The 20991-nt window shown below is 42.0% G+C and overlaps 1 protein-coding gene across 4 annotated transcripts in view; it reads left to right on the top strand.

The window, feature by feature from the left end:
- The window catches only part of DCUN1D3 (defective in cullin neddylation 1 domain containing 3), a 25192-nt gene extending 4201 nt beyond the window's left edge, over positions 1 to 20991 (top strand). The window contains exons 1-4 of one of the 4 annotated variants that reach the window (XM_050980165.1): positions 4830 to 5597; positions 6388 to 6463; positions 11269 to 11649; positions 13541 to 20991. In XM_050980165.1, the coding sequence (XP_050836122.1) occupies positions 6438 to 6463; positions 11269 to 11649; positions 13541 to 14024 (891 nt within the window). In that variant the 5' untranslated portion in view covers positions 4830 to 5597; positions 6388 to 6437 and the 3' untranslated portion in view covers positions 14025 to 20991. Of the gene's footprint in view, positions 1 to 4829; positions 5598 to 6387; positions 6464 to 11116; positions 11650 to 13540 lie in introns of those variants that run through there. The other 3 variants (XM_050980163.1, XM_050980164.1, XM_030229543.2) reach the window with 3 other exon arrangements.

The raw sequence follows: 20991 nt of genomic DNA, 5'->3' as shown, positions 1-20991 counted from the left end.
GACTGCCAGAGACAGTATGACAGTCATAGTTGTTTGTTGTCTCACTTTTCCTGTTTAGTGAACAGAAGTGGGGATTATGTGCTCCTGAAATACACCAGTCTTATTTTTGCATCCATGTAGTAGCAGAAAGTGACAGTTTTTAGTTTTTTTCTCTGAATTTTTTTTTGTGTGATGCTTTTTCTCCTGCAGCTTTGGAACTTGAAATGCAGTCAGTCTTATCCTTTTGTTTTAAAATGGAAAGGGAGGGAGAAAATCACCTTAGCACCTATGATTATGGGAGGCACACGTAGCTTAGTAATAGACTCACAAACACAAATGTCCTAGCTCTTGGTTTTGGTCATATGCTGACTGTTCAATATTTTCATTGCCAATGAATCTGTACAGAAAGTCCTGAGTATTCTGGATCAGCATATAGAGTGCCAAAGGTCTGATGTATTTATTCCAGCTTCCAGCAGTTGCCTGTGCTTCGAGTTAGTGATTATATCTCATGAAACACAGGATAGACACCTATACACCTGATCTCTTGTGGGCACAGGATGTCAAGAGAAATCAAGAATATGTGAAGACTTATGAAAAAAAGGGTGTGTTGGTTGAAGCTGCCACCAGATTTCTCGAGGAGAGGTGAGAGTCTTTGTTACAACTGATGACCAAGTTTGAGTACTCAAAGGAGCTCCTTTGAAGCTACTGATAGAGTTAGCATCAAAATACTGCAGCATCCTTTGTACAGCGGGAAATGTTGGTGTTGTTCACTGAAATAAGGAAGTTGCAAATCAAATCAGGAGAGAGAATTAGGGCTTCTGCAGGTGGCTGTGTGTATTTTCTGCTTTAGAAACTTCAGTTTAAAAATCCAAGCACATGCTCTTAAGGCACTTTCATATGTCAGTGCTTTCACTTAGAACAATTTGTTGTACATAACTTAGATATGATTCCAGTATTTATGTGGTCAGCTGGTACTGAAGTTCCTACACAACTATGTGCAATGAGTGATTCTTCTGGCTGGCAGCCTGTAAACTGTGTTACACTCACTGGGATGCCAGTGGGCCTTCTGTAAATTCCTTATGAGCATCTGCTGCCAGCAGGGAACTTATGAGGTGGTCTGGCTTTTGTCCTTAGACTTGTCCCTTCAGTGTTAGGTGCTGTGTGGGTCACTGTTCTCCCTCTTCTCACAGCTGCTTTCTGCTGGAGAAGGGAGACTGTTAGCCAGAGCTGCTGGAAGGGCTTCCTTTTTTTTGTGTGACTGTTGTCTTTTCCTCATTGTTGAGAACAGCAAGAAATATGAAGTTATTCACCTACTACAATTATTTTAAAGCATATCCTATTATTACAGGAGTCACTTGATATATACCTGAATTATATTCAGCTGAATGTAATTGGTGAAGGCACCTCAGACACTTCAAGGTGAAATCTGATAGCTGAACTCAGTGTGCAAGAAAATCTGTGCACACTCAGCTCAGTTTAAAAGTAAATGTTTTTCTTTCCATAGCCAAGTAGATTGTAGACCGAAGTGGTTTTTCAAAGTTATTCTGGTTTGGCTGCAGAGAGTTGCAATTTTCTGTTGGTTAATTTGCAGAATGGATTGAGCCAGGGTAAGGTAAATATTTGTAGCACAGCTACTTTCAGGTGCTTTCAGTGGGATGCATCTCTGTCAAATACCCAGGGGCCACGGCTTCTTTTGGTCCCATAATCTGCAGTTTTGCTGTAAACTGGTTGTGTCAGCACAGAGTAGTTCTTCCCCTGCCATGAGCTGCTTTAATTATTCATAATACATACTGAGGTGTTAAAGGTCTGTCATGCTGTGCAAAAGTTACAGTGTACCCTGGAAAAATACTGAAGGATTATTCTTTTACAACCCTTTGCACATGAAAAGCGAAGAAACACACAAACTCTCATTAGAAGATTATTTGCTGTTTTTGTACGTGCTGGACCTTTTTATGGCCTTTGACAAGGATCTTGAGGGAGAAGGGGAATATTGGTAGTTTTTAAATGGATGGAAATAAATTGCTCAGTGGCTGAACCTTTGTTTTTTGAAGGTGGTTGAATTATGTGCAGTGAAATAAATGAGTTTGTTCATGTCTGATTATGTATGAGGTAGGGAATTGGATGGAATCTGATTTGGGTTCTGGTTTCAGCTTCACTTAAAACTGATGGCATGATCTTGAACAGCCCTGTTGTTTGGCTGTCTTGATTTCCCTCTGCCCATTGTCTTGCTCATAGCTTAAATAGACTTCACAAAACAAGTACTGCTGCTGCTTGAATTAGTTCATTAATTTATTTACATCACAAAAGCACCTGAAGGCACCCTTCTAAAATTATATTCTGTTTAGCTAACCGGACTTGAGTTTGTTATTTGAAAATACAATAATCCTAACAAATCATTCCACCCAACTAATAAAGATGAAGCACATAATAGGAAACAATTGAAAACTTTTTAATGGGGCCAAATGGAAAAACAATGAGAGGTAATCAGTAAGTAAGGTATTGTGTGGTTAGAGAATGTAAAGGGAAGGGAGGGATTCGAGGATGATGCATTTGTGTCTGCTGAAAAAGCTACTTAAGGAATGTATCTTCCATAAGAAAAAGTAGTAAGGTGTTTAAGTCTTTCTCTACCTGTAATTTTTCACATTATTATTTATTTTCCCTTAAGCTAGCCTTACACAATTAGCTGCACACAGTGAACTACAGATCTGAAACATCTGTTCCACTTTTTCTGAGACTACTTGTTGAACTTTGAACATGAGATGTGGTGTCATGCTCTGTGAGTGCTTGCAAAGTCAGGTGCTCTTCAAGAGTACAGAAAGCAGGTTTCTTCTGCCCAGTCTTGAATGGAAAAATCTCCTTTGATGAGTAAGCTCTGGACTTGGAGTGACAGCCCACCAGGTCAAAGCTCAGGTGTTATAAAGAGACTTTTGCCTGCATCCTGGTGGTGGTGGTGGTGGTGGTCGTCGTCGTGGGGGGGGGGGGCTCTCTAGGAAGAGATATGGTGATAGCTCTGATTCTTGGCCCTGAGACCTAGCCCAGCATGGTGGACTGTAAATATGGTGGAGTTGTTTCTGATTCATTTTTTGTAATTTTTGTACCTGGCCTTCCCTTCCAAGGTAGTTAAGCCTCTCCAGTATGACCTTTCTCAGAGAAGTCCACTTCTCATTTGAGAAAGTATTCAGGCCTCCAACATAGCTGTTGCCTGGCTTGGTTTTCCCCTAGACTGCCATGCAGCCTTCTGCCAAGTGGCAGCCAGAGCTCTGCATGGTGCCTTTTCAGGTGTCTGTATAACTAGCTTCTACTCTTTGCAGGCATGTTCTGTAAAGACAAATTTTACCCAGTTTGATCACATTTCTAAAGCTGTTTTGTTTGTCCAAAGCTCAGACTGAGGTTAATCAGAAATAGTTTTATCTTGTTTTGGAACAGATTGGTAAAGTTCTCATGTATCTGCCCACAAAAACATTACTGTCTGCAATTCATTGAAAGGTTCTTCAGCTGCAGGAAGCCTCACAAACTAATAATTAATTTTAACTAATTGCAGCAGGACTTTCCTGCTTTTAGACTTCCTCTTGAGTAACTTTGCATAAAAGTATTTGTGCAGCAGTGGTGTGGAGGAGATCAGCATGACACAGGTGTTAGTGCAGCGCTTGGTTGGGGATGTGGTGAGGTGTGTCCTGGGCTCCTGAGAGCCCATAATGTGCCATTGTGCTGCACTCAGAGGGCTTCTGCTGAGAAAGTGTCATTGCAGGTTCAGACTTGAAATAAGCAGTTTCTGTAAGATGCTGGCTTTGACTGAAGTTTGGTTTATGCTGTAACACTTGTGCTCCAAGTGCTCGGTGCTGTGGTGGAGAGCTCTGAACTGCACAGTGAAAGCTTCCACATAGAGCTGATCCTTTCAATTTCTGCCTGCTGGAGAGGGGAGCAAAGCCATTGATCCTTCACTGATTCCCCACAGGGGAGCAAAACAAGTTGCCTTTGGTGAGAAGGCTGCCTGCTCTTACCTCTGGGAAAGCTGCTGGGGGTGTGGAGGGCCTGTGCTGATCCTCCTGCCCAGTGCTCTGGAGAGCCAAGTCCCAGGGGTTAGACACAGGTGTGAAAGGAGCCAGGTGAGCAAAACAAAGGCCTCCATCATCCCAAGGGCCCCCACACTATTTACTTACTTACCTCCCCATGGGTTGCTGAGGGGGTACTAATGAGCAGTGCAGGCTTTTGTGTGAGTTACTGTGCTGTGATGCTGCTGCTCCACAGCAGTGAAGGGAGAGAGAGGGGTTGGTGACCACAGTCTGCAGCTACACCTTGCAGCTCTGGCCCAGGGACTGAACCAAAACCTGTGCCACCAAAGTGCTGCTTTGCTCCTCTCTGCACTCACTGTACATGATTTAGGATGAAGTCAGTGCATTGCTGTGCTATGACAGCATTTAAATACAGCCTTGAAGAGCTAGATCTTTTAACTGCTCACTCATAATAACTTTTTGTTCCAAAGCCCATGATTGTATTGTCAAAGTTTACACATGCTACTACATTAAAATTTTGAAAAGGTTAAATGGACAACTCAGAAGAATAGAAATATAAAGAAAGAGGAAGAATTTTAGCTGGAGGTTCTAACATATTAAAATTTCTGGCTGCAGTCAGTGTGCGTGTGTGTATAGGTCAGCCAACATGGAAATGACTTCAGACAACCTGAAAAAGTTTGGCTTTTGCTGGGTAAGGCTGATCTCCATCAGATTCAGCTTCTTTTGAACTTGAAATAAGTGTTTGCTTCCAGTACGTGCAGTAAGTCAACTGGAAATGTAGATTTGGTGGATCATGGGATCATAGATCTCTTCCAAAGAAATACAGATATGTTTGAAAAGTAGCTCATAGCAAAAAGTTGCCATGACAATGATTTTTCGAAATGTGAACTGTAAGATGTTTAAACAGGTTCCTGGGGAATGAGGTTGCACAGCACCCTGTGTTCCTCCCTGGTGATTTATAAAAGGAATTATTTAGATGCAGGAGGCCAAAAGAAATTAACATAGATGTGCCAGATGCTACATTTTCTTAAATTCTTGAAATTCATGGGATGCTGTGGTCAAATAGGAAGAAATTTAAGCTAGTATTTCCACTGTGAGAGGGGCAGACACTCCTCTGCTCCCCCTGCACGTTAAGCTGCCTGGTGGCTGTACACCCACTGGAGTGTCTGCTAAAAGAGCTGTGAAGCCATGGAGGAGGGAAAAAGGGTGGTTGGTTGTGTGAAGATGAGGTTTGGGAGCAGAGTATATAAACCCAGTGTGAAGTAGACTTTTTGGTCTCCATCTCAACAGTAAATGCCTAATAATGATTTGGTGGAGATATGTTTTTGCTCTGTGTGTTTATATGAGTGAAAGTACCACTCCAGAGTTTCCAGTTATTTTGAAATGTTTGAGGCTTTTAACAACACCTTTGGTCTGAACTAGGTTTTATGTGTCAGTCAAATTTTCCTAATCCACATATAGGAGAAAACTCACATGGAGATTGGCATGTGTGACAAGATGTTGTTTCATGGTTGTCTTTCTATATTCACCCCCCTGTTTCTGCTGAAGGAAGCTCTGAACAAGCTAATGTTTCTACTTGTTTCCTAAGAAGGAAATCTGTAAAAGGTAAGTATGCAGCAAGGCAGCTTTTGATCACCTGTCTGCTCCCTAGATGTACTAAGAGCTGTAAAAACGAGATGTTTTAGTGTTTATGTTAGTATGGTAGAGCAGGGGAGCTTTGCCAGAGATTTCTTGTTTGTTGTGTTTTTCTACTAGATCAGATACAGAGGTGTTGACTAGGGGCTGCAGCTGCAGCTCTTGCTACACAAACCAGACATATCTTTGTCTGTCCTCTCAGAGGTTCCTAGTTATACAGCAGAGCTGTGAATTTAAGAGAAGTGAAGTGGAGCCAGCTCGACTGAACATGGGAAAACAAACATGGAAAAGAATGTGCTAGAGAATGAAAAAAGAGAATTACTCTCCAGCCCCAAATTATGCTTTGCTAGGTAGCAGCTGTCTGGCATTCACAGATTAAACAATGCTCAGCTAACATGCAGTGACAGTGATAGCATGTCCTCTGCTTTGCTTTGAGTGCATGAAATGAGGAATTAACTCTCCCGTGCTGAAAGCCATGAAAGCATCTGGAAGTATTTACTGCAAACAAACATTTGAATTTGTCTGTTGTTTTCAGTACCTGTTCTATGGTTTATATGACAATGCAGAGTTAATGGTGTTAATGCTACTTTGTAAGTCAAAAAAGTGAAGTAGTTTTTCATTAAATGATTCTTTGAACAAATGGAGTTTGGCTCTGAAGAGTTTTATTACATACACAGTTGGTTCTCAGTGATTTGGTGCATTTCATGGTTTTCATAGCCTCTTCTAAAGGTAAAGACTTGTGTGGTCTTTTGTCTTCCAGCATTCTATGTGGAACCCAGGGAGCCTGAATGAAGCTGTGAAGCTAGTGGAATGATTCCCTGTGTAGCTGAAACTATGTAAGTATTAGATGTTTGCTTACAAGATCATTTGTCCAGCACAATTGTTAGAGCAGCGATTGCTTCTGCTTCAGCAGTGGCAGTGATCCTCTCCTGCCTCCCCAGTGGGAAGCTCTGTGTGTCTGTTCAGGGCTGGAAACACACAGGGCATCCATGATACTGTTCCCTACCCTCAGCTGTATTTAAAGTCATGTGTCCCTATCCATTAAAAGGTAGATAATGCATAGTGGAATTCTGTAAAATTCCACTATGCTCAAGTGTTTCTGAAAAGCTGAGGCTTGATTGAGGCTTAGTTAAGCTCTAGTTATGTTGTCTTTGCCTTACCTGGTGAAATGCTGCTTGGAAAGGGATTTAATGGTTGGCTGAGCTGTTTCCCCTTTTGTTATGTGATTTCCTAAATTTGTCTTTGAGGTTTTCTTAAATGTATGGAAAGCTTTTTCTTCTACTCTCTTGATACTTTCTGTGTTTTGAAGCTCATTATAAATACCTTCTGATGCAACACTTTATTAAAAAGCATAATGCTTGTTTTGCTTGTTATTCTCTGGACATATGCAATAATTTCTATTACTACAATAACATCATCATTATAGAAAAATACTGGGTTACTTAAATATCTCCTTTGCATCTTCTCTCCTCCTGCCAGCTCCCCCCCCACCACTTCATTACTGCTGTTTTCAATTGTGCCATGGTGTGCTTGTATGATTGAGAGTTATTACTGAGTCACTTTGTTTTGCTCCCTTCAAATTTTGGGTTGTGTGTGATCTGGTCACTTGAAAATGGAGGAAAAATGCTGCAAATTCCTTACAGGACTTAGAAAAAAGTCCCACACAAAACCCCCACCAAATCAAAAAGCCCCCCAAGCATTAGCAAAGGCCTTTGTAATCTTCTCTAGGTTTTCATTTAATGTGTGGGGCCATATGGCTCTGCACATCCTTTGTTCTTAGAGGGTGACTTTGCTTTAGCTGGCTGTATTCACCAGCACTCATCTTCCTGTGTTCCCAGCTGCTGACTCCTTTCTGGAAAGGTGCAGAGAAGGTCATTGAGGATCTCTGCTTTGAAAGAGGAAGATGCCCTCATGGGCATCTTGGTGATTCATATGTACTGGAGATTATTGCTCAATACTTTTCTGAGTAATAGTCTTCTTTGGGAGCACTGCATCCTGTAGCACTGAGCACATTCCAACCTTAGCCCTGAATCTTGATCCTTTTTAGTAGAATAGCAAAAGCAGTGGTCACTGCTGCCTTTTATGTCTTGCTTTTATGCTGTACAAGCCTCTTAGTAATTTTGCTCTTGGGAACCGATCCTTTTGGGAATTGGTGCTTTGCCACCAATCCAGTCTAACCTCTGGGTACACAATAACTTTGTACTCCTAGTTCCTGGTCCGGCTGGGAAATCTCTCTGCAGGTCCTTGTGCTGTGTGACAGTCACTTTGCTCTGCAGCTGAACACACAGCTCTGTTCACCTTCCTGAGGGTGCTCTCTCCCACTCCTTGAGCTCTGGCTTCAGTGCAGCTCCTGATGCTGCAATTAGATCCTCTCTCCAGCCTTCCACAACAAAAGGGCCGGCTTCTCCCACTTGTTTCTGTCTCCTTCCAAGGCTCTTGTTCCTTTCATGCCTTGAAACCTGAGTCACGTAGGAAGCGGAGGTGACTAGTTAGTGAAGTGGATCCAGCTCACGAAGGCAATTTGCAAAAGGGTAACTGATGGAGTGCCAAAAGACTTTTCTCTTACAAAACCAGATACATGCACAAGCTGCCAGCGGATGCAGTCTGGATTTTTTTTTTCCAAGCTGGTTTTGCTATTTTTGGGGTAGAATGCTTCTAAGTATCTGGCACATGGCATCAAGTTTCTTGTAGAAGAAAAGTGAGGAATTGCAGCAACTGTACATCAGTATCTTCTAGTGTTTGTTCATAAGGAGTAGGACTGTGCTCTGAAAACTTCCTTGCAGGAGAGAAGGAAGGAAAAACTCTGTTACTGCAGAGAAGAGCAGTGCTAGCAGTGCCCATGCAGTGGCTGTTCAGGAGCAGCATTCAGCTCTTTGTAAGGCAAGTAGGAGTACAGAAAATGTGTTTGTTAGAGGGGTATAATGTGAGGGAGGTGGATAACTTGCCCTCTAAGGGTTAATGCTACTGGCATTTCTTGATTTTGGAAACTGCCAGTGAGACATCTCCTTAGATACAGGTGTCTAATAATGCTGGCAGATCTTCCCTCTGTGAATTGTAGTGCTCTTTTTGTGACAGCTAAGGACTTTAAAACCCCTCAGTTTCATCACATTGGTGATGTCACTTTGGAAGGCTGAACATTAGATTGTTATCATCAATAATACGAGCTGTTGCTTAGGAAGCATGACAGCATGACTCACTTTTATTAGGAAAATTATGGACACAGTAGGTCAGTCTTGCAAACTGCTTTAAAAAAAATTCAAATTGGGATTCCTCAAGTGAATTGGATTAATCTGTCAATTACAATGTGTGTGTGATTTGACTACGTTAGAGGAAAGTACTGTTCACTAATAGGCAACTGTTCCTTAACCTCCCCTCATAGGGAAAAGCTGTTTCAAATCACCAGTAGCTAATAACTGCTGTTATATCTTTGAGCAGAAAGTTTTCTATACTACCTAAACTCTGCTTTAAACTCTAATGCTAGTCTGTACTCAGGATTTTTTATTCTGTTCTTTTAGCAGCATACTTCTCTCTAAAGAAAAATTTGTCCAGTGTGCTAGCTGTCTCTGAGAAACTGATGGAAGAACAAGAATTAGTGTAGATTGAGCATTTGAATTCAGATTAATTTAAAGATTGGGGGGGAAAGCTGGTATGTGGGAGTTAATCACTAAGCAGTTTTTACACTGCCTACTAATATCCTGTTTGTTTTGGTGTAATGAAATAATGACTGGTGTAGACTGGAGAAGATGATGTTGCTCAGGCACCTGGCAGCACAGAAATCAGTGCCAGGCTGTGCTTCATAACTCACAGAGCTGTGAAGTACTAAGGACCAGTGAAATTGTCTTATGGATTATTTATATTGACATGCATATTTTTATATATCCTTTCAAATACAAGTTATTGGAAATTTCTTGAACACATTAAATCAAACTTTGTTTGCCTATAAAAATGATGCTGCAAAGTTAATCTTTAAAGCATTGTGATGAATGAATATATAATACCTTTGTTCCTTTGGCTGCTTAAAAAAGAGGTATTTGCTAGTTTTGTGTGTGAGTTAGAAAAGGGACTGGGGAGGAAAAGGGAAGACAGGTAGTCAAAACCAGCATCTTGCCTGTTGTATTTCCACTGGCAAAATTTTTTGCTCATGAAGCTGCACACGTGCTGTTTTGTCAAAACAGATATAATGGCTGAGAGATTTATTTTTGTAATCCTAATATCTGAGAATTCATCTATATTTGTTGCTGCTGTTGGTTTACAGCTTTAAAGAGGACTTCAGTCTCAGTAAAGCTTTGCCCAAGAAAGAATACAGTAAAACTGACATGACAGCTATTGTATTTCTTAATTTTTAAATTTTTATCTCTCTTCCTTCTTGTTCTAATTCTAAACTGGAAGCTGTACACGAAGTCAAAGCAAACCCAATTTTTATTATTTTAGCTTTTGCCTAACTGACAGCAGAGGTGAAATGCAAATTAGTGGGTAAAGGAGGACTATGATAAGCAATTGCTTTCTTGGAGCTGGCATTTCTGAGAAACAGACTGTCCTTGGTGTGGCTGCTCACTGATAGGGCAGTGTCAGAGTGTTAGTTTGGTTTTAACAGGGAAAATTGGAGAACCCTTTTCTCTGGGCAAAATATCTTTTCCAAATACTCAGGGCTTTGTGATTTATAAAAAGAGAGTATGATGAAATCATTTTGGCATTTTAATTTTTATTTAGAAACCCCCCACCCTGAACTGGAATTACCACTTCTTATCTGCATGTGTGTCTGTGTGAAGAAGTTTCATTAAGAAGGCCCCCTCCCCTGTCTGTCTCCTTACCTGAAGGGAAGAGCCCACTTGAAACAATGAACAATTTCTGAATACCTTCTTGCATAAGAAGTTGCCTCCTTTCTGCAGACACACTCTGTGTATGTTTTAAATACAAAACCTAGATTCCAAACTCTGTTTAAAAACAAACACACTACTTTCACTCTCTCCCCTCCTCCCCTCTCCCTGAAAAGTTCCTCTTGCTGATTTGCTGGAGGTACAGTCTAGATCCAATGCTGAGGTCTCTGCCAGGTTGTCCCATCAGTGTCCCTTTCCTCCTTTCCCTGCTTTGCTTCAGTGTTTTATATTCTGTATATAAAATGTGGGTATACTTTTAAAAACCATTTCCTTTAAAGTATTTCTGGGTTAGAGTAGTCTGTTGTGATGAAGCCTGTACATGAATCAACCTCTTTGTAACCTATGCTGCAGTAAGAATTTTAGGAATTTCCTTTATTAGGACCCGTTAGTATAGTGTAGCCACTGAGTGAGCTGCATTGATTTCTAGGTAAAACAGCCTGAAATTGCCTGAAATTTATGGCATATTCCAGCCTTGTGTACACTGCTCCTTTTCAGTATGCAAAGCTTAAATATCCTGAAGTTGGTTGCTTAATGGCAAGTGTTATCCCACATTTAATACTTCAGCTATTCTTTATAGAGAGACAGCAGTTTGACTGTGAAACTGTTTTTCAGGTTAGCTGAGTGCTGCTAATGGCATGGTGAGATGTGTTGAAGAGCAGCTGCAAGGGTGTCCAAGGGCAGGGGGACCGTGCTAGGAGCTGGGCTTGCAACATCATGGGCCAGTGTGTCACCAAGTGCAAGAACCCTTCTTCTACCCTTGGCAGCAAAAATGGGGAGAGAGAATCTGGCAGCAAGTCCCACAGCAAGAGAAGTGCAGTCCACAAGGACGACCACGGCTCAGCTTGCGGGAAGGCTTCAGGAGACATTCTTGTGAATGGGACAAAGAAAACAGACGCTGCTGTAGAGTCCAGCCAGCCTCCAACGTTTTCTGGAGATACAAAGAAAGACTCTGTTTGCAGTGCAGAGGAATCTTCTCTTCAGAGGATTGGGGAGTTATTCAGGAGGTATAAGGACGAGCGGGAAGATGCCATACTGGAAGAAGGAATGGAACGATTTTGCAATGACCTCTGTGTTGATCCCACTGAATTTAAAGTACTAGTTTTGGCTTGGAAATTCCAGGCTGCTACCATGTGCAAATTTACAAGGTTAGTTCTTGTAGAACTTGTAATTATTTTCATATGTTAAAGTATATCCTGTCAGCAGTATGTTGGAGAGACAGCCTCATTAGCTTCACTTACTTATTTCTTCTAACTCTTGCATTTTGATCAAATTAATTCCTACCACTGCAGAAGGTAAGATTTGTATTGTCTTCTTTTCCCCTTCCCCTCACACTGGATTTTAGAAAATGTGGTTGTGGCCATTATGCTGCTAGTGATGAACAGTGTAGTGAGACTCTGTAGATATTAATTTATTCTTGATTTACCAGAAGCAATTTACTGTATCCAGCATTATCTTGGTGATGAGATTGGACACTGAAATGAATTTTTCCTTTAAAGTAATGTGAGATTCTTTAGTAATTGCTACTAACTCTGTTAACAGTCTGTGAAAGAATGACAGAATTGTTCCTGTCCAACCAGTGTAACACTTAATGTCTTTTTCCAAGAGTATCTTGTTAAAGCATAGAGAGGGAAGGAAATGTGAGGGTTTTGACACTTGTAGCTGTTTAATACTAGCTGACAAATGATTGCTGTTCAAAGTGCTGTGTGCCCTTCTGGACAAGGGGCTCAGTCAGTGGGATGACAACATGTGTGATGCTACAAGAAACAATGGAATGGCTAAAACTCCCCCCACTAGCAACAGGCAAACTCAAACTGCAGCAGAGTCCCCCGGCTTGATTAGCAATGTCCAGGTAAGAGCAAGGGAAGAGTGCCTACAAGGACGGGCAGGGAGAGAAGGAATTCTTTATTTTTTGCCCTGTGTAGATTGGTTTGAGTTATGCTGCTTATTTTTACTGAGCTTATTACTTTGGTGTTCAGAGCCTTGACCCAAGCCTCTGCTGTGCACTGGACAGCATCTTCAGAGTCTTTGTGGCTGAGGGTGTGTGTCAAAGGGATGAGTTACTCTGGAATGCAAATGTGGATTTACTGGAGGCTGATGACACAGGTATTTGCTAAGATGGTAAAGGAATTGTAAGTAGTGTCTGTGATTCTGCACAGCTACCGTGAGTGTTATTAACATGGTTTTAATTTCCTTGGAGAGGACAAATCTAGTTGGGACAGGTTATATTTGTTGAAGGGCACACTCCATGGTACAGGTGCTGGTGGATTCTTGCATCAAGGAAAGCATCATGGTCTGTTCTCCTGAGTGCTGCTCTTGTCTTCCCTCCAGCCCATCCTATGTCAGCCTGCTGGCTCTTCTGGCTGGTTGTTATACCTGGTTGTTACACTGCTCACAAGCATCAGAGAAACTGGAACTAAACGTGTCCCACTTGGCACAGGGCTGGTGCTTTGAGCAGTGTCCATGAGTGTGCTGTAGTCCCTGTGATGCTGTGCTCCCTTCCATGCTCCCAGCAAATGCCTTGCTGACTGACACCAGTGGCTCCCCTTTGGTTTTGCAGGCTGAAAGAAGAACTAAAAACCACAGCAAAAGTTGAAGTCAACTGCTCTGTCCCTTGCAAACAGCTCGCCCAGAGCATGGACATGTAGATATCAGCAGTATTGAATCAAGTTGGGGTAAATGTGTTAGTTTCAAACAATTAGAAATTCTGCTGTGGCAAATTAGATTTACTTTTTAATGTGAAAGGCATTCCAGGATGTGGAAGTGTCCAGAAAAGCCAGAGAGCAGAATCTTTCAAATGTTAGCAGTGCCCCAGCAGACCTGGGGGCTGTGTGTGGTTCCCCAGGCCTTAAGGAATGCCTTGGAACTGTCTGTCTTTCCAGTGGCTCCTGTTGCCAAAATCTCTGTGCCACTGGGGTTGAGGGTACACCTTGTCTTGTCCAGATGATCCTCTTAGATTTGGTGTAGCTGAACAGAGATGGGACGTGTTTGTGAGGTCGGTGAAGGGCTCACTCTAATTTCTCTTCTCTTGCTTAACAGGAAGGAGTTTTTTGAAGGCTGCAAAGCAATAAATGCAGACAGCATTGATGGCATTTGTGCAAGGTTCCCCAGCCTCCTAAACGAAGCCAAGCAGGAGGATAAATTCAAGGATCTCTATCGTTTCACCTTCCAGTTTGGCCTGGACTCTGAAGAAGGACAGAGGTCGCTACATCGGGAAATAGCCATTGCCCTTTGGAAATTAGTCTTCACCCAAAACAAGCCCCCTATTTTGGACCAGTGGTTACACTTCCTAATCAAGAACCCCTCAGGAATCAAGGGAATCTCCCGGGACACGTGGAACATGTTTCTAAATTTTACTCAGGTGATTGGACCGGACCTTAGCAACTACAGCGAGGACGAGGCCTGGCCGAGTCTCTTCGATACCTTTGTGGAGTGGGAAATGGAGCGGAGGAAAAAGGAGGAGGAAACCAAATGCATTCTGTCCTTGGACCCAGAGGGGCCGTGTGCGGACGGACAGACCTAGCGGCGGCCAGGCAGCAGTAACAAAAGCAACTCGTTGCCCTTCACGAAATGTAAACTCTGGATGTTTCTGGAAGTTACCGAGGCTCCAGATTTTTCTACTTTACACCTTTTTCTGCCTTGTCTTTGAAAGGGCTCTAAAATGCTGTATCATGTTTTAGGCACTTTCTTAATTTTGGTTATTCCTTTTACTCTTGCCCTGAAATATTTGACCCTGGCTACAAGTTAAGCATTTTTTAATTTTATTTTATTTTTAAGACTTCAGATTAGTATAAGTAAGTCTGATACTTCTTGCACAATGTAGATCTTTTTAGTTAGGTTAAATTAACATTGCTAAATTATACAGTGCCAGATTAAGTTTTTTCATACTACATCTGTCAGGGCAGGTCTGTACTGTGTGTAGTGCTGTTTACATTGTTGAAATTTTAGGCTGTAATAATTTTAAGGTTTTATACTGAGATGAACAGCAGTGTTAACTATAAATGCATTAATCCTGGGTAATAAGGCTCTAAAAACCAACATAAGCAACAGCTTTTTGTAATATGGCTAATTCCCATTTTGAGCTAACTCCTAGTGAATGAGTCCAGATCATTCCTTTTTTTGGACTTTCAAACTAAATGTTGGGATTGTTTTATAAAATTACTGTACCTGTCAGTCAACTGAGTGATAGATGATGATTTATATCTAAATCTCTTTACACATTCACATAATAAAAGAGCAGTACTACCTCAGTTTTATTGAAAGTGGACTTGTTGATGGACTTCCATTTTCTCTGGAAGTTGTATTTTTGTGGTTACATGAGAATATTTTTACTTGACTAAAAGAACCAAAGGTTCTGCTTCTTAAGATTGCTAAACATTGAGAGAAGCAACACACAGATCCTAAGTCTTCAAGGAAAACTGTGGTATAATTCTGCTTTAATTTGTTTGATTTATACCTAAAGTATTACCTTACTTGTCTGGCAAGCACAGTACTTCTATGTAAGGAACTATCTTTTGCATTAATATTGACGAACCAATTTTTTAAAGCATATGTTTAATTGCTAAATTGCAGTTAATACTCCACACTTTCTGGAGCAACAATATCGGCATCTGATGACAAAGTGAATTCTTAATGTGTTCTTAATGACAGCAGTGTAGATGAGTCATTTTTAGACTGATTTGATAATATTTGGATAGGAGTCAATTTATTATTTTACAATGCCTGTATTGGGACTATTTGCCTGTTGAAATTGTTGTGACTTAAAGGGAGTTTTATTAACACTGGTTGAAACTTTTTTGGTTATTGATGCTACCTTTTTTAATTTTAGTATGTCAACTTTTTTACACCTTTTGGTAAAAGGATTGATTGCCAAGGCTTTCTGTATAGCCAAGTGCTGGCTTAATGAATTTGATACACTTCTGTTACACACCTTTTATTTTCAGAGCTGCATTTCAGGATCATAAACCAACTTCAGCTGAAAAAAAAAACCAAACAAAAGCCTAGACAGTCATCCACAGCATCTAATGGCTTTTGTGATATAAGGGTTTTAAAACTAAAGGGAAACAGGTTTTAAGTGATGAGCTTGTCACCAGGTCCAGGGTGTTGTGCTTTGCACATCTGTTGTGCCCCACAGGGGTTAGCAGAGAGAAGAGTGGGATCTACCCAAATTCTGGGACTGGCTTTGCTGGTATGCAGCCCTGCAATGGCTTGGAGGTCCTAAATCACTAACAAAATGTGGGTAATGCAAACTGTTTAAAAACAAACCCACAGGCCACAGATAGCATCTCATTCATCTAATAAAAGGAGAGTTTGGTCCATGCTGCTCTTGCTGGGAGACAGACTGTGGAAAACAAATGTGGTTGTTTTAGATACAGCTGAATCTGTCCCTTTGCAGGAGAGCCCTGAAGTTGCTGTTTTATGGGTAAATGCACCCACAGCTTTGTCCTTGCTTCTCTAACTTTTTGTGGCACAAAATGTTGGGCAGCAAAACCTTATTGTGATTTGGTGAGCAAAGCAGGCCAAAGCACTCGTGCTGGAATTGTTGAATTTATGGTGAGACTTTTGCTGGTGCTGTTATTTTTAAAAGACTAAAATAAATTCCCCAACAGAGGCTGCTTTGTTAGGAAAAGTTCCAAATGGAGACTGATTTGATAGTAAATGAAGACTGTATTTGTAAGTTTGAGACTCTTCATTCATTCAGCTATTAAATGCTTTGTTCGTCACAAATTTTTTTTTTTCCCCAAAGGAAATTTAAAATGTCCAGAGTGTGAAGAGTAACTATGCAAAGGGGTAGCTCACCAGATGGCAGCTTCTGATTTACACCCTAGCATGCAGCAGCCCCAGAGGATGAGGGATAGAGCTCTTTAAGGAAGGTATTTATCTTGTGGTTGGAATGTGGACTGCAGTGAGGAAATCAATCTGCAGTGCATCAGGCTCAGCCATTTTAAGGTATCAGAGGTAATACAGCTGTTTTTTAAAGGCAGAGGTGAACACACAGGAAGGGAAAGTCTGGTTTCCTGTTGGGGAAAGAACAAACCATTACCCACATGTTCTTGTGGGGGACAGCCCTGCTCCTGTTGTGCTGCTTCCAGCCAGGCAGGAGCAGCTCCACCCACTGGGCAGGGTACTTGCAAAAATAGCCAAATGATCTATCTAGTGAAGTATCACTTATCTTTAGCCTAATTTTAGTCCTTTAATTACCATTTACAGAATGCAAACCAGACCTGTGTCAGTTTTGAACTCCTGAAGCAGGAGCAGCTCTTTGGCAGTGCTGGCAGTGAGTGGGGCTGTCAGACCTTCTCTTGGATTGCCTGGTGATTTTGTGATCCCTAACAAGACTGCCTGGACTCTGTAATGTTGGGGTGAGGGAATGGGGTTTGTGTGTGTCTCTGAGAAGTCTTTAATAATATTGGAGCCTCTGAAAATATGCTTGTTTAATGGTTAAACTGTGAATATCTGTGGAACAGGCCAAATATATTCACTCTTCATTTTTATATAATTTAATTCTTCATTGTGTAGGGCACAGGACTGTAAGTGAGCAGTGATGCTGATGAAATCCTTGAAACCATTGCAACTGTTTAATTTTTTAAAAAATTAGATTATGCATTAGGAAACTTTATGCATGTAGTGAATCTGCTGCAACTTGGGATAAATAACAATAGATAACTATATAGATAGTTGGAGTAATATACTGGAAAACTGGTCTGATATCCACAGTCTGTGGCATTTTACTGCCTTCTCTTATATGCAAAGAAATACAACTCCTGTAAACTTTAGCCCCTAGTAATAAAACACTGACCACCTACACCATATTATAGCTTGCAACACCTTTAAAATTTGGCTTCCAGATCAACTGGAGGCTTAATTGTGCTAATTTTCACTTGTGTGGGTGCATTTCTGAGGTCAAAGACTATCTTTTAAGTAAGGATTTGAAAGATCCTGCCCATAGAACATGACTGAGGCAATGAGTTGGAATTGAACACCAGATTGTGAGTTAATTTGCTGCTGGTGCTATTCTACATGGAGAATTACAGCTTTTTAGTACTGTGCAGTCCTGGTGAAAGGACCACAGGAGGATGACCATGGGTCTGGCAGGTGGCACAGACACAGCTGGGACTGTGAGAGCTGCTTCCCCAGGCTGGCCCAACAGATCTCCTGGATCAGCTCTGAACCAGGACAGTTCTCAGCCAGGCACAGTTCAGAGCATGGGGTGAGCTCAGGCTGCTCTGCTGAGGGCTGAGTGGCTCGGGCTGGGGGTGGAGGGTGCAGGCCCTCCTCCTGAGGGCAGTGCTGGGGGGCAGCAGCAGCTCTGCTGCATGACTTTGATTTCACTCTGTGTGTCCATCAGAGCCTGAAGAACCCATGGATCCAGGACTAGCCTGTCCCCCATGGTTCCCAGGCCTGTGCACTGACCAGTGACCTTAGACTTTTTGTGACACTGTCAACATGAGCCTTGTTTCCAAAAAAAGCCCAACCAAGTTAAAGAAGCACCATGTAGTTAATAGCCACCTCAGTTGTGGTACAGTTTGTTGGCTGAGGTTACATCATTCCCATTCTTTAGTAAATAATAGTCATTGTGAGTTTCTGGGTCTTGCAGCCTTGCATTCTGCAGTGTGATGCTTTTTTAGAAGGTCCTCAGTAAATTTGGCACCCAGTTCTTCCCTTGAGCCCACTCTGCTCAAAGTATGTGCATGTGAATTTAGCCTTTCATATTAAAAAGGAAGATGCTTAACCTGAAACTCAAAATTCTTCAGGGTAGTGCTTCAATATGGAGAAAAACATATTTTTTCAGATAAGTATTAAAGCAAAGTGTCTGCTTAAATTTTGTTGTGTGCAAACAAACCCACCAGTGTTAACATTTTCTCTCTGGTCTATTGAAGATCAAACCTTTGGTTTTATAGTGTGAACTGAAGTGAAATTCATGAGATTGTAAGACAGAAAGAAGGCTGTAACTCCTTCACCATGAAGTACGTAGGTATCTCTACCTCTTGTTCTTAGACTTGAATAGTTTAAGGCTACCATCCTTTTGTCCCGGGATTTTATGCCTGGATGAGTAATCTATTTTTTTTAATTGACCCAAGTTAAGTATTCTCTATTTGCCATAGTTTTTGGTATCCTGTGTTTAACCTGTATGCCAAGGACCCTTTGGGAGGGGGCCGGGTCAAGCTGCAAACCAGAGTTGGTCCTCCTGGGTGCTACTTTTGGAGTGCAATAGAGCGACTGAGCAGAGCTATGGGCCTGTGGCTCAGGGCTTCTGTCACCACACGTCCTCTTCCCTGGTCAGGCTGCCTGTACTGACAGTGAATTGAAGATGGAGCAGCTGCTCCCCAAGAGGGAGCCGTCAGCCTTTTCATTTGCCCTTGAAAAGCTTTAGGAACCCACCTGATGCAGTGCCATGAGTGTGTTTTTCTTTAAATCAAAAATACTGTGTTTTGTTCCGTGTTGGACTGGACTTGTAACCACCCAGCAAAGATGGGAGCTGCGAAAGTGCAAAGGCTACACGCATCCTTTTTCTCCCTGAGGTCAGGATCCTGCTCAGGATAAAACCCTTGTGCTTGAGTAAAGCTGGAGTGTTCTCAAGAGAACTGGAGATGCCAGAGTGGCTTTGGTGCTCAGCTGTGTTCATTAATGCATTGGGGGGTGCTCTTCTCCATGCAACACATCTGTGCCCTTCCTTTCCTCCCCCAAAGCAAACTGCAGCACAGTTGCTGTCACAGCAAATCCCCCATTGTGTGATGCTGTGGCAGCTGCTGCTGCAGGATCCTTCCAGTGTGAGGGCTGCTTTTGGGGTGTGACCTCTTGCACTATCAGGAGGGGCATCTATTTCAAAGAGAACAGGGTGACATGTGAGACAGTAGGTAAAAAGAGCATGTATGTTCTTGTCCTAACAGCTTGCCTTAAATCACTGACATTGCAGCAGTTCCTTGCTACTATTGCAATCCTCAGTCTTTGAAAATCCAACAGGTTCTGTAGGTAATACTGTTTTTTGTTTAATTTTTAGTAAGTTTCTATCTTTGCATAATTGCACTCTTCAGATAAGCCCTTTTTGGATAACGTGTCATTTCACACACAGGGAAAAAGGTCCATCTCCAGTGTTTGTGCTGTAAAGTGTTTCTTTTTATGCCCTGTAAATTATATCTGGACTAAAGGTTGCCTACTATTGAAGCAGTGTGTTTACTTGAATGTTGCCATTTTATGCAGTTACAGCTGCTGACTCTTGCTCTTCTCTGGGCCTGTGAGAGTGGAGATTGTGTGACCAGAGCTGGCAAACCTGCACAGAGGATCAGTGGAGCTGAAGGCTGGCTGCTACTCCCATGAGTGTTACACGTTAGAGGACTTCACAGATCAGTGCTCCGTATTTGGAAGTTGTGACTTCTTAAGTCATGTTAAACAAAATTGTTTGAAAATACATTTGCTTTCTTATCTGTAAGTTTGAAATAGTCTTTTAAAAAGAGATGGGCTGGCAGGAGGGTTGGAGGGCCTGGTGCTGTGCGTTGTTGAGTAACTCAAGTTCCAGGAGCCGTGGATGGGCCTGGCAGGGTTCTGTCCTGAGCCAGCGCTGCTGCGGTTTGCACTGGCTGGTCTTGAGGGCATGAAGCAACCACAAGGCCTTGATGGGCTCTGTGGAGAAGGGTCAGCCTGGGAGCACTGGTTGGTGCAGCCTTGTTCTTTCTTGTGGATCTTGAGGCCCCAGTTCAGCCTCAGGTCCCTCCCTGTGGAAGGAATGTGTTTTGGTAGTGTTTGCTCCCAGAGAGGTAACTCAGTGTAACTGAGGAAGTACCGGGAGCAGGCTTTGTGTGGCTGGCTGTGAGCACAGCTCCCTGATGGGCCTCTGGGCTCCTCAGCAAACCAGCCAGGGTGGGCAGGGTCACATCTGATGCTCTTTGTGCCCGGGGGTGTTTTGCCTTTTCAGACTTACCCAGGAGATAACCCTGTATGAGCCAGTTTTCTCACTCTGGGAAACGATGAATGTGCTGCATGTCACAGAGCAGCCCTGTGGTTCCTCTTTGGGACAGCAGTATCAGAAGTGCTGTGTAAATGTAATGCTTGAAAACAGCTGGAGTAAATTCTGTTTCATGTAGGATCTTTATTTCAAGGGGATGCAGCCAAATTTGAAACCTGATCTAGAGGAAAATTGGGAAAATTCCAGGGCAATGCATCTACTGAATCCCAAACTACTGAATTTGTTTGTAGTTTTACAGTTACCTTTCTTACATCAGATTTTCTCACCATTGGTGTCTGGAACAGAATGGAAACAGCATCTTATGGAATGTGCAATCTAAGGCACAATGCAAATAGGGTGTGATAAGAAGGTTGTCTTTACTTGATAGCAATCCTGAGTGCAATGTTTTTGTTGTGTCCCTTTTGGAAGAAGAGCATTAAGTACAGTCTGAGGTTTTTTTCTTCAAGCAAAGCATTGGTTTGTCCATTACTGACTTCTTGTGAAATTTGTGCCAGATGTATATTAAATATTTTGGTGCTTTTTCTAA

The sequence above is a fragment of the Serinus canaria genome, chromosome 14 (assembly GCF_022539315.1).
Source record: "Serinus canaria isolate serCan28SL12 chromosome 14, serCan2020, whole genome shotgun sequence".
NCBI classification, from domain to species: Eukaryota; Metazoa; Chordata; class Aves; order Passeriformes; family Fringillidae; genus Serinus; species Serinus canaria.
The sequence above is the reverse complement of the archived record's forward strand: the minus strand, read 5'-3'. Positions and strand labels throughout refer to the sequence as shown.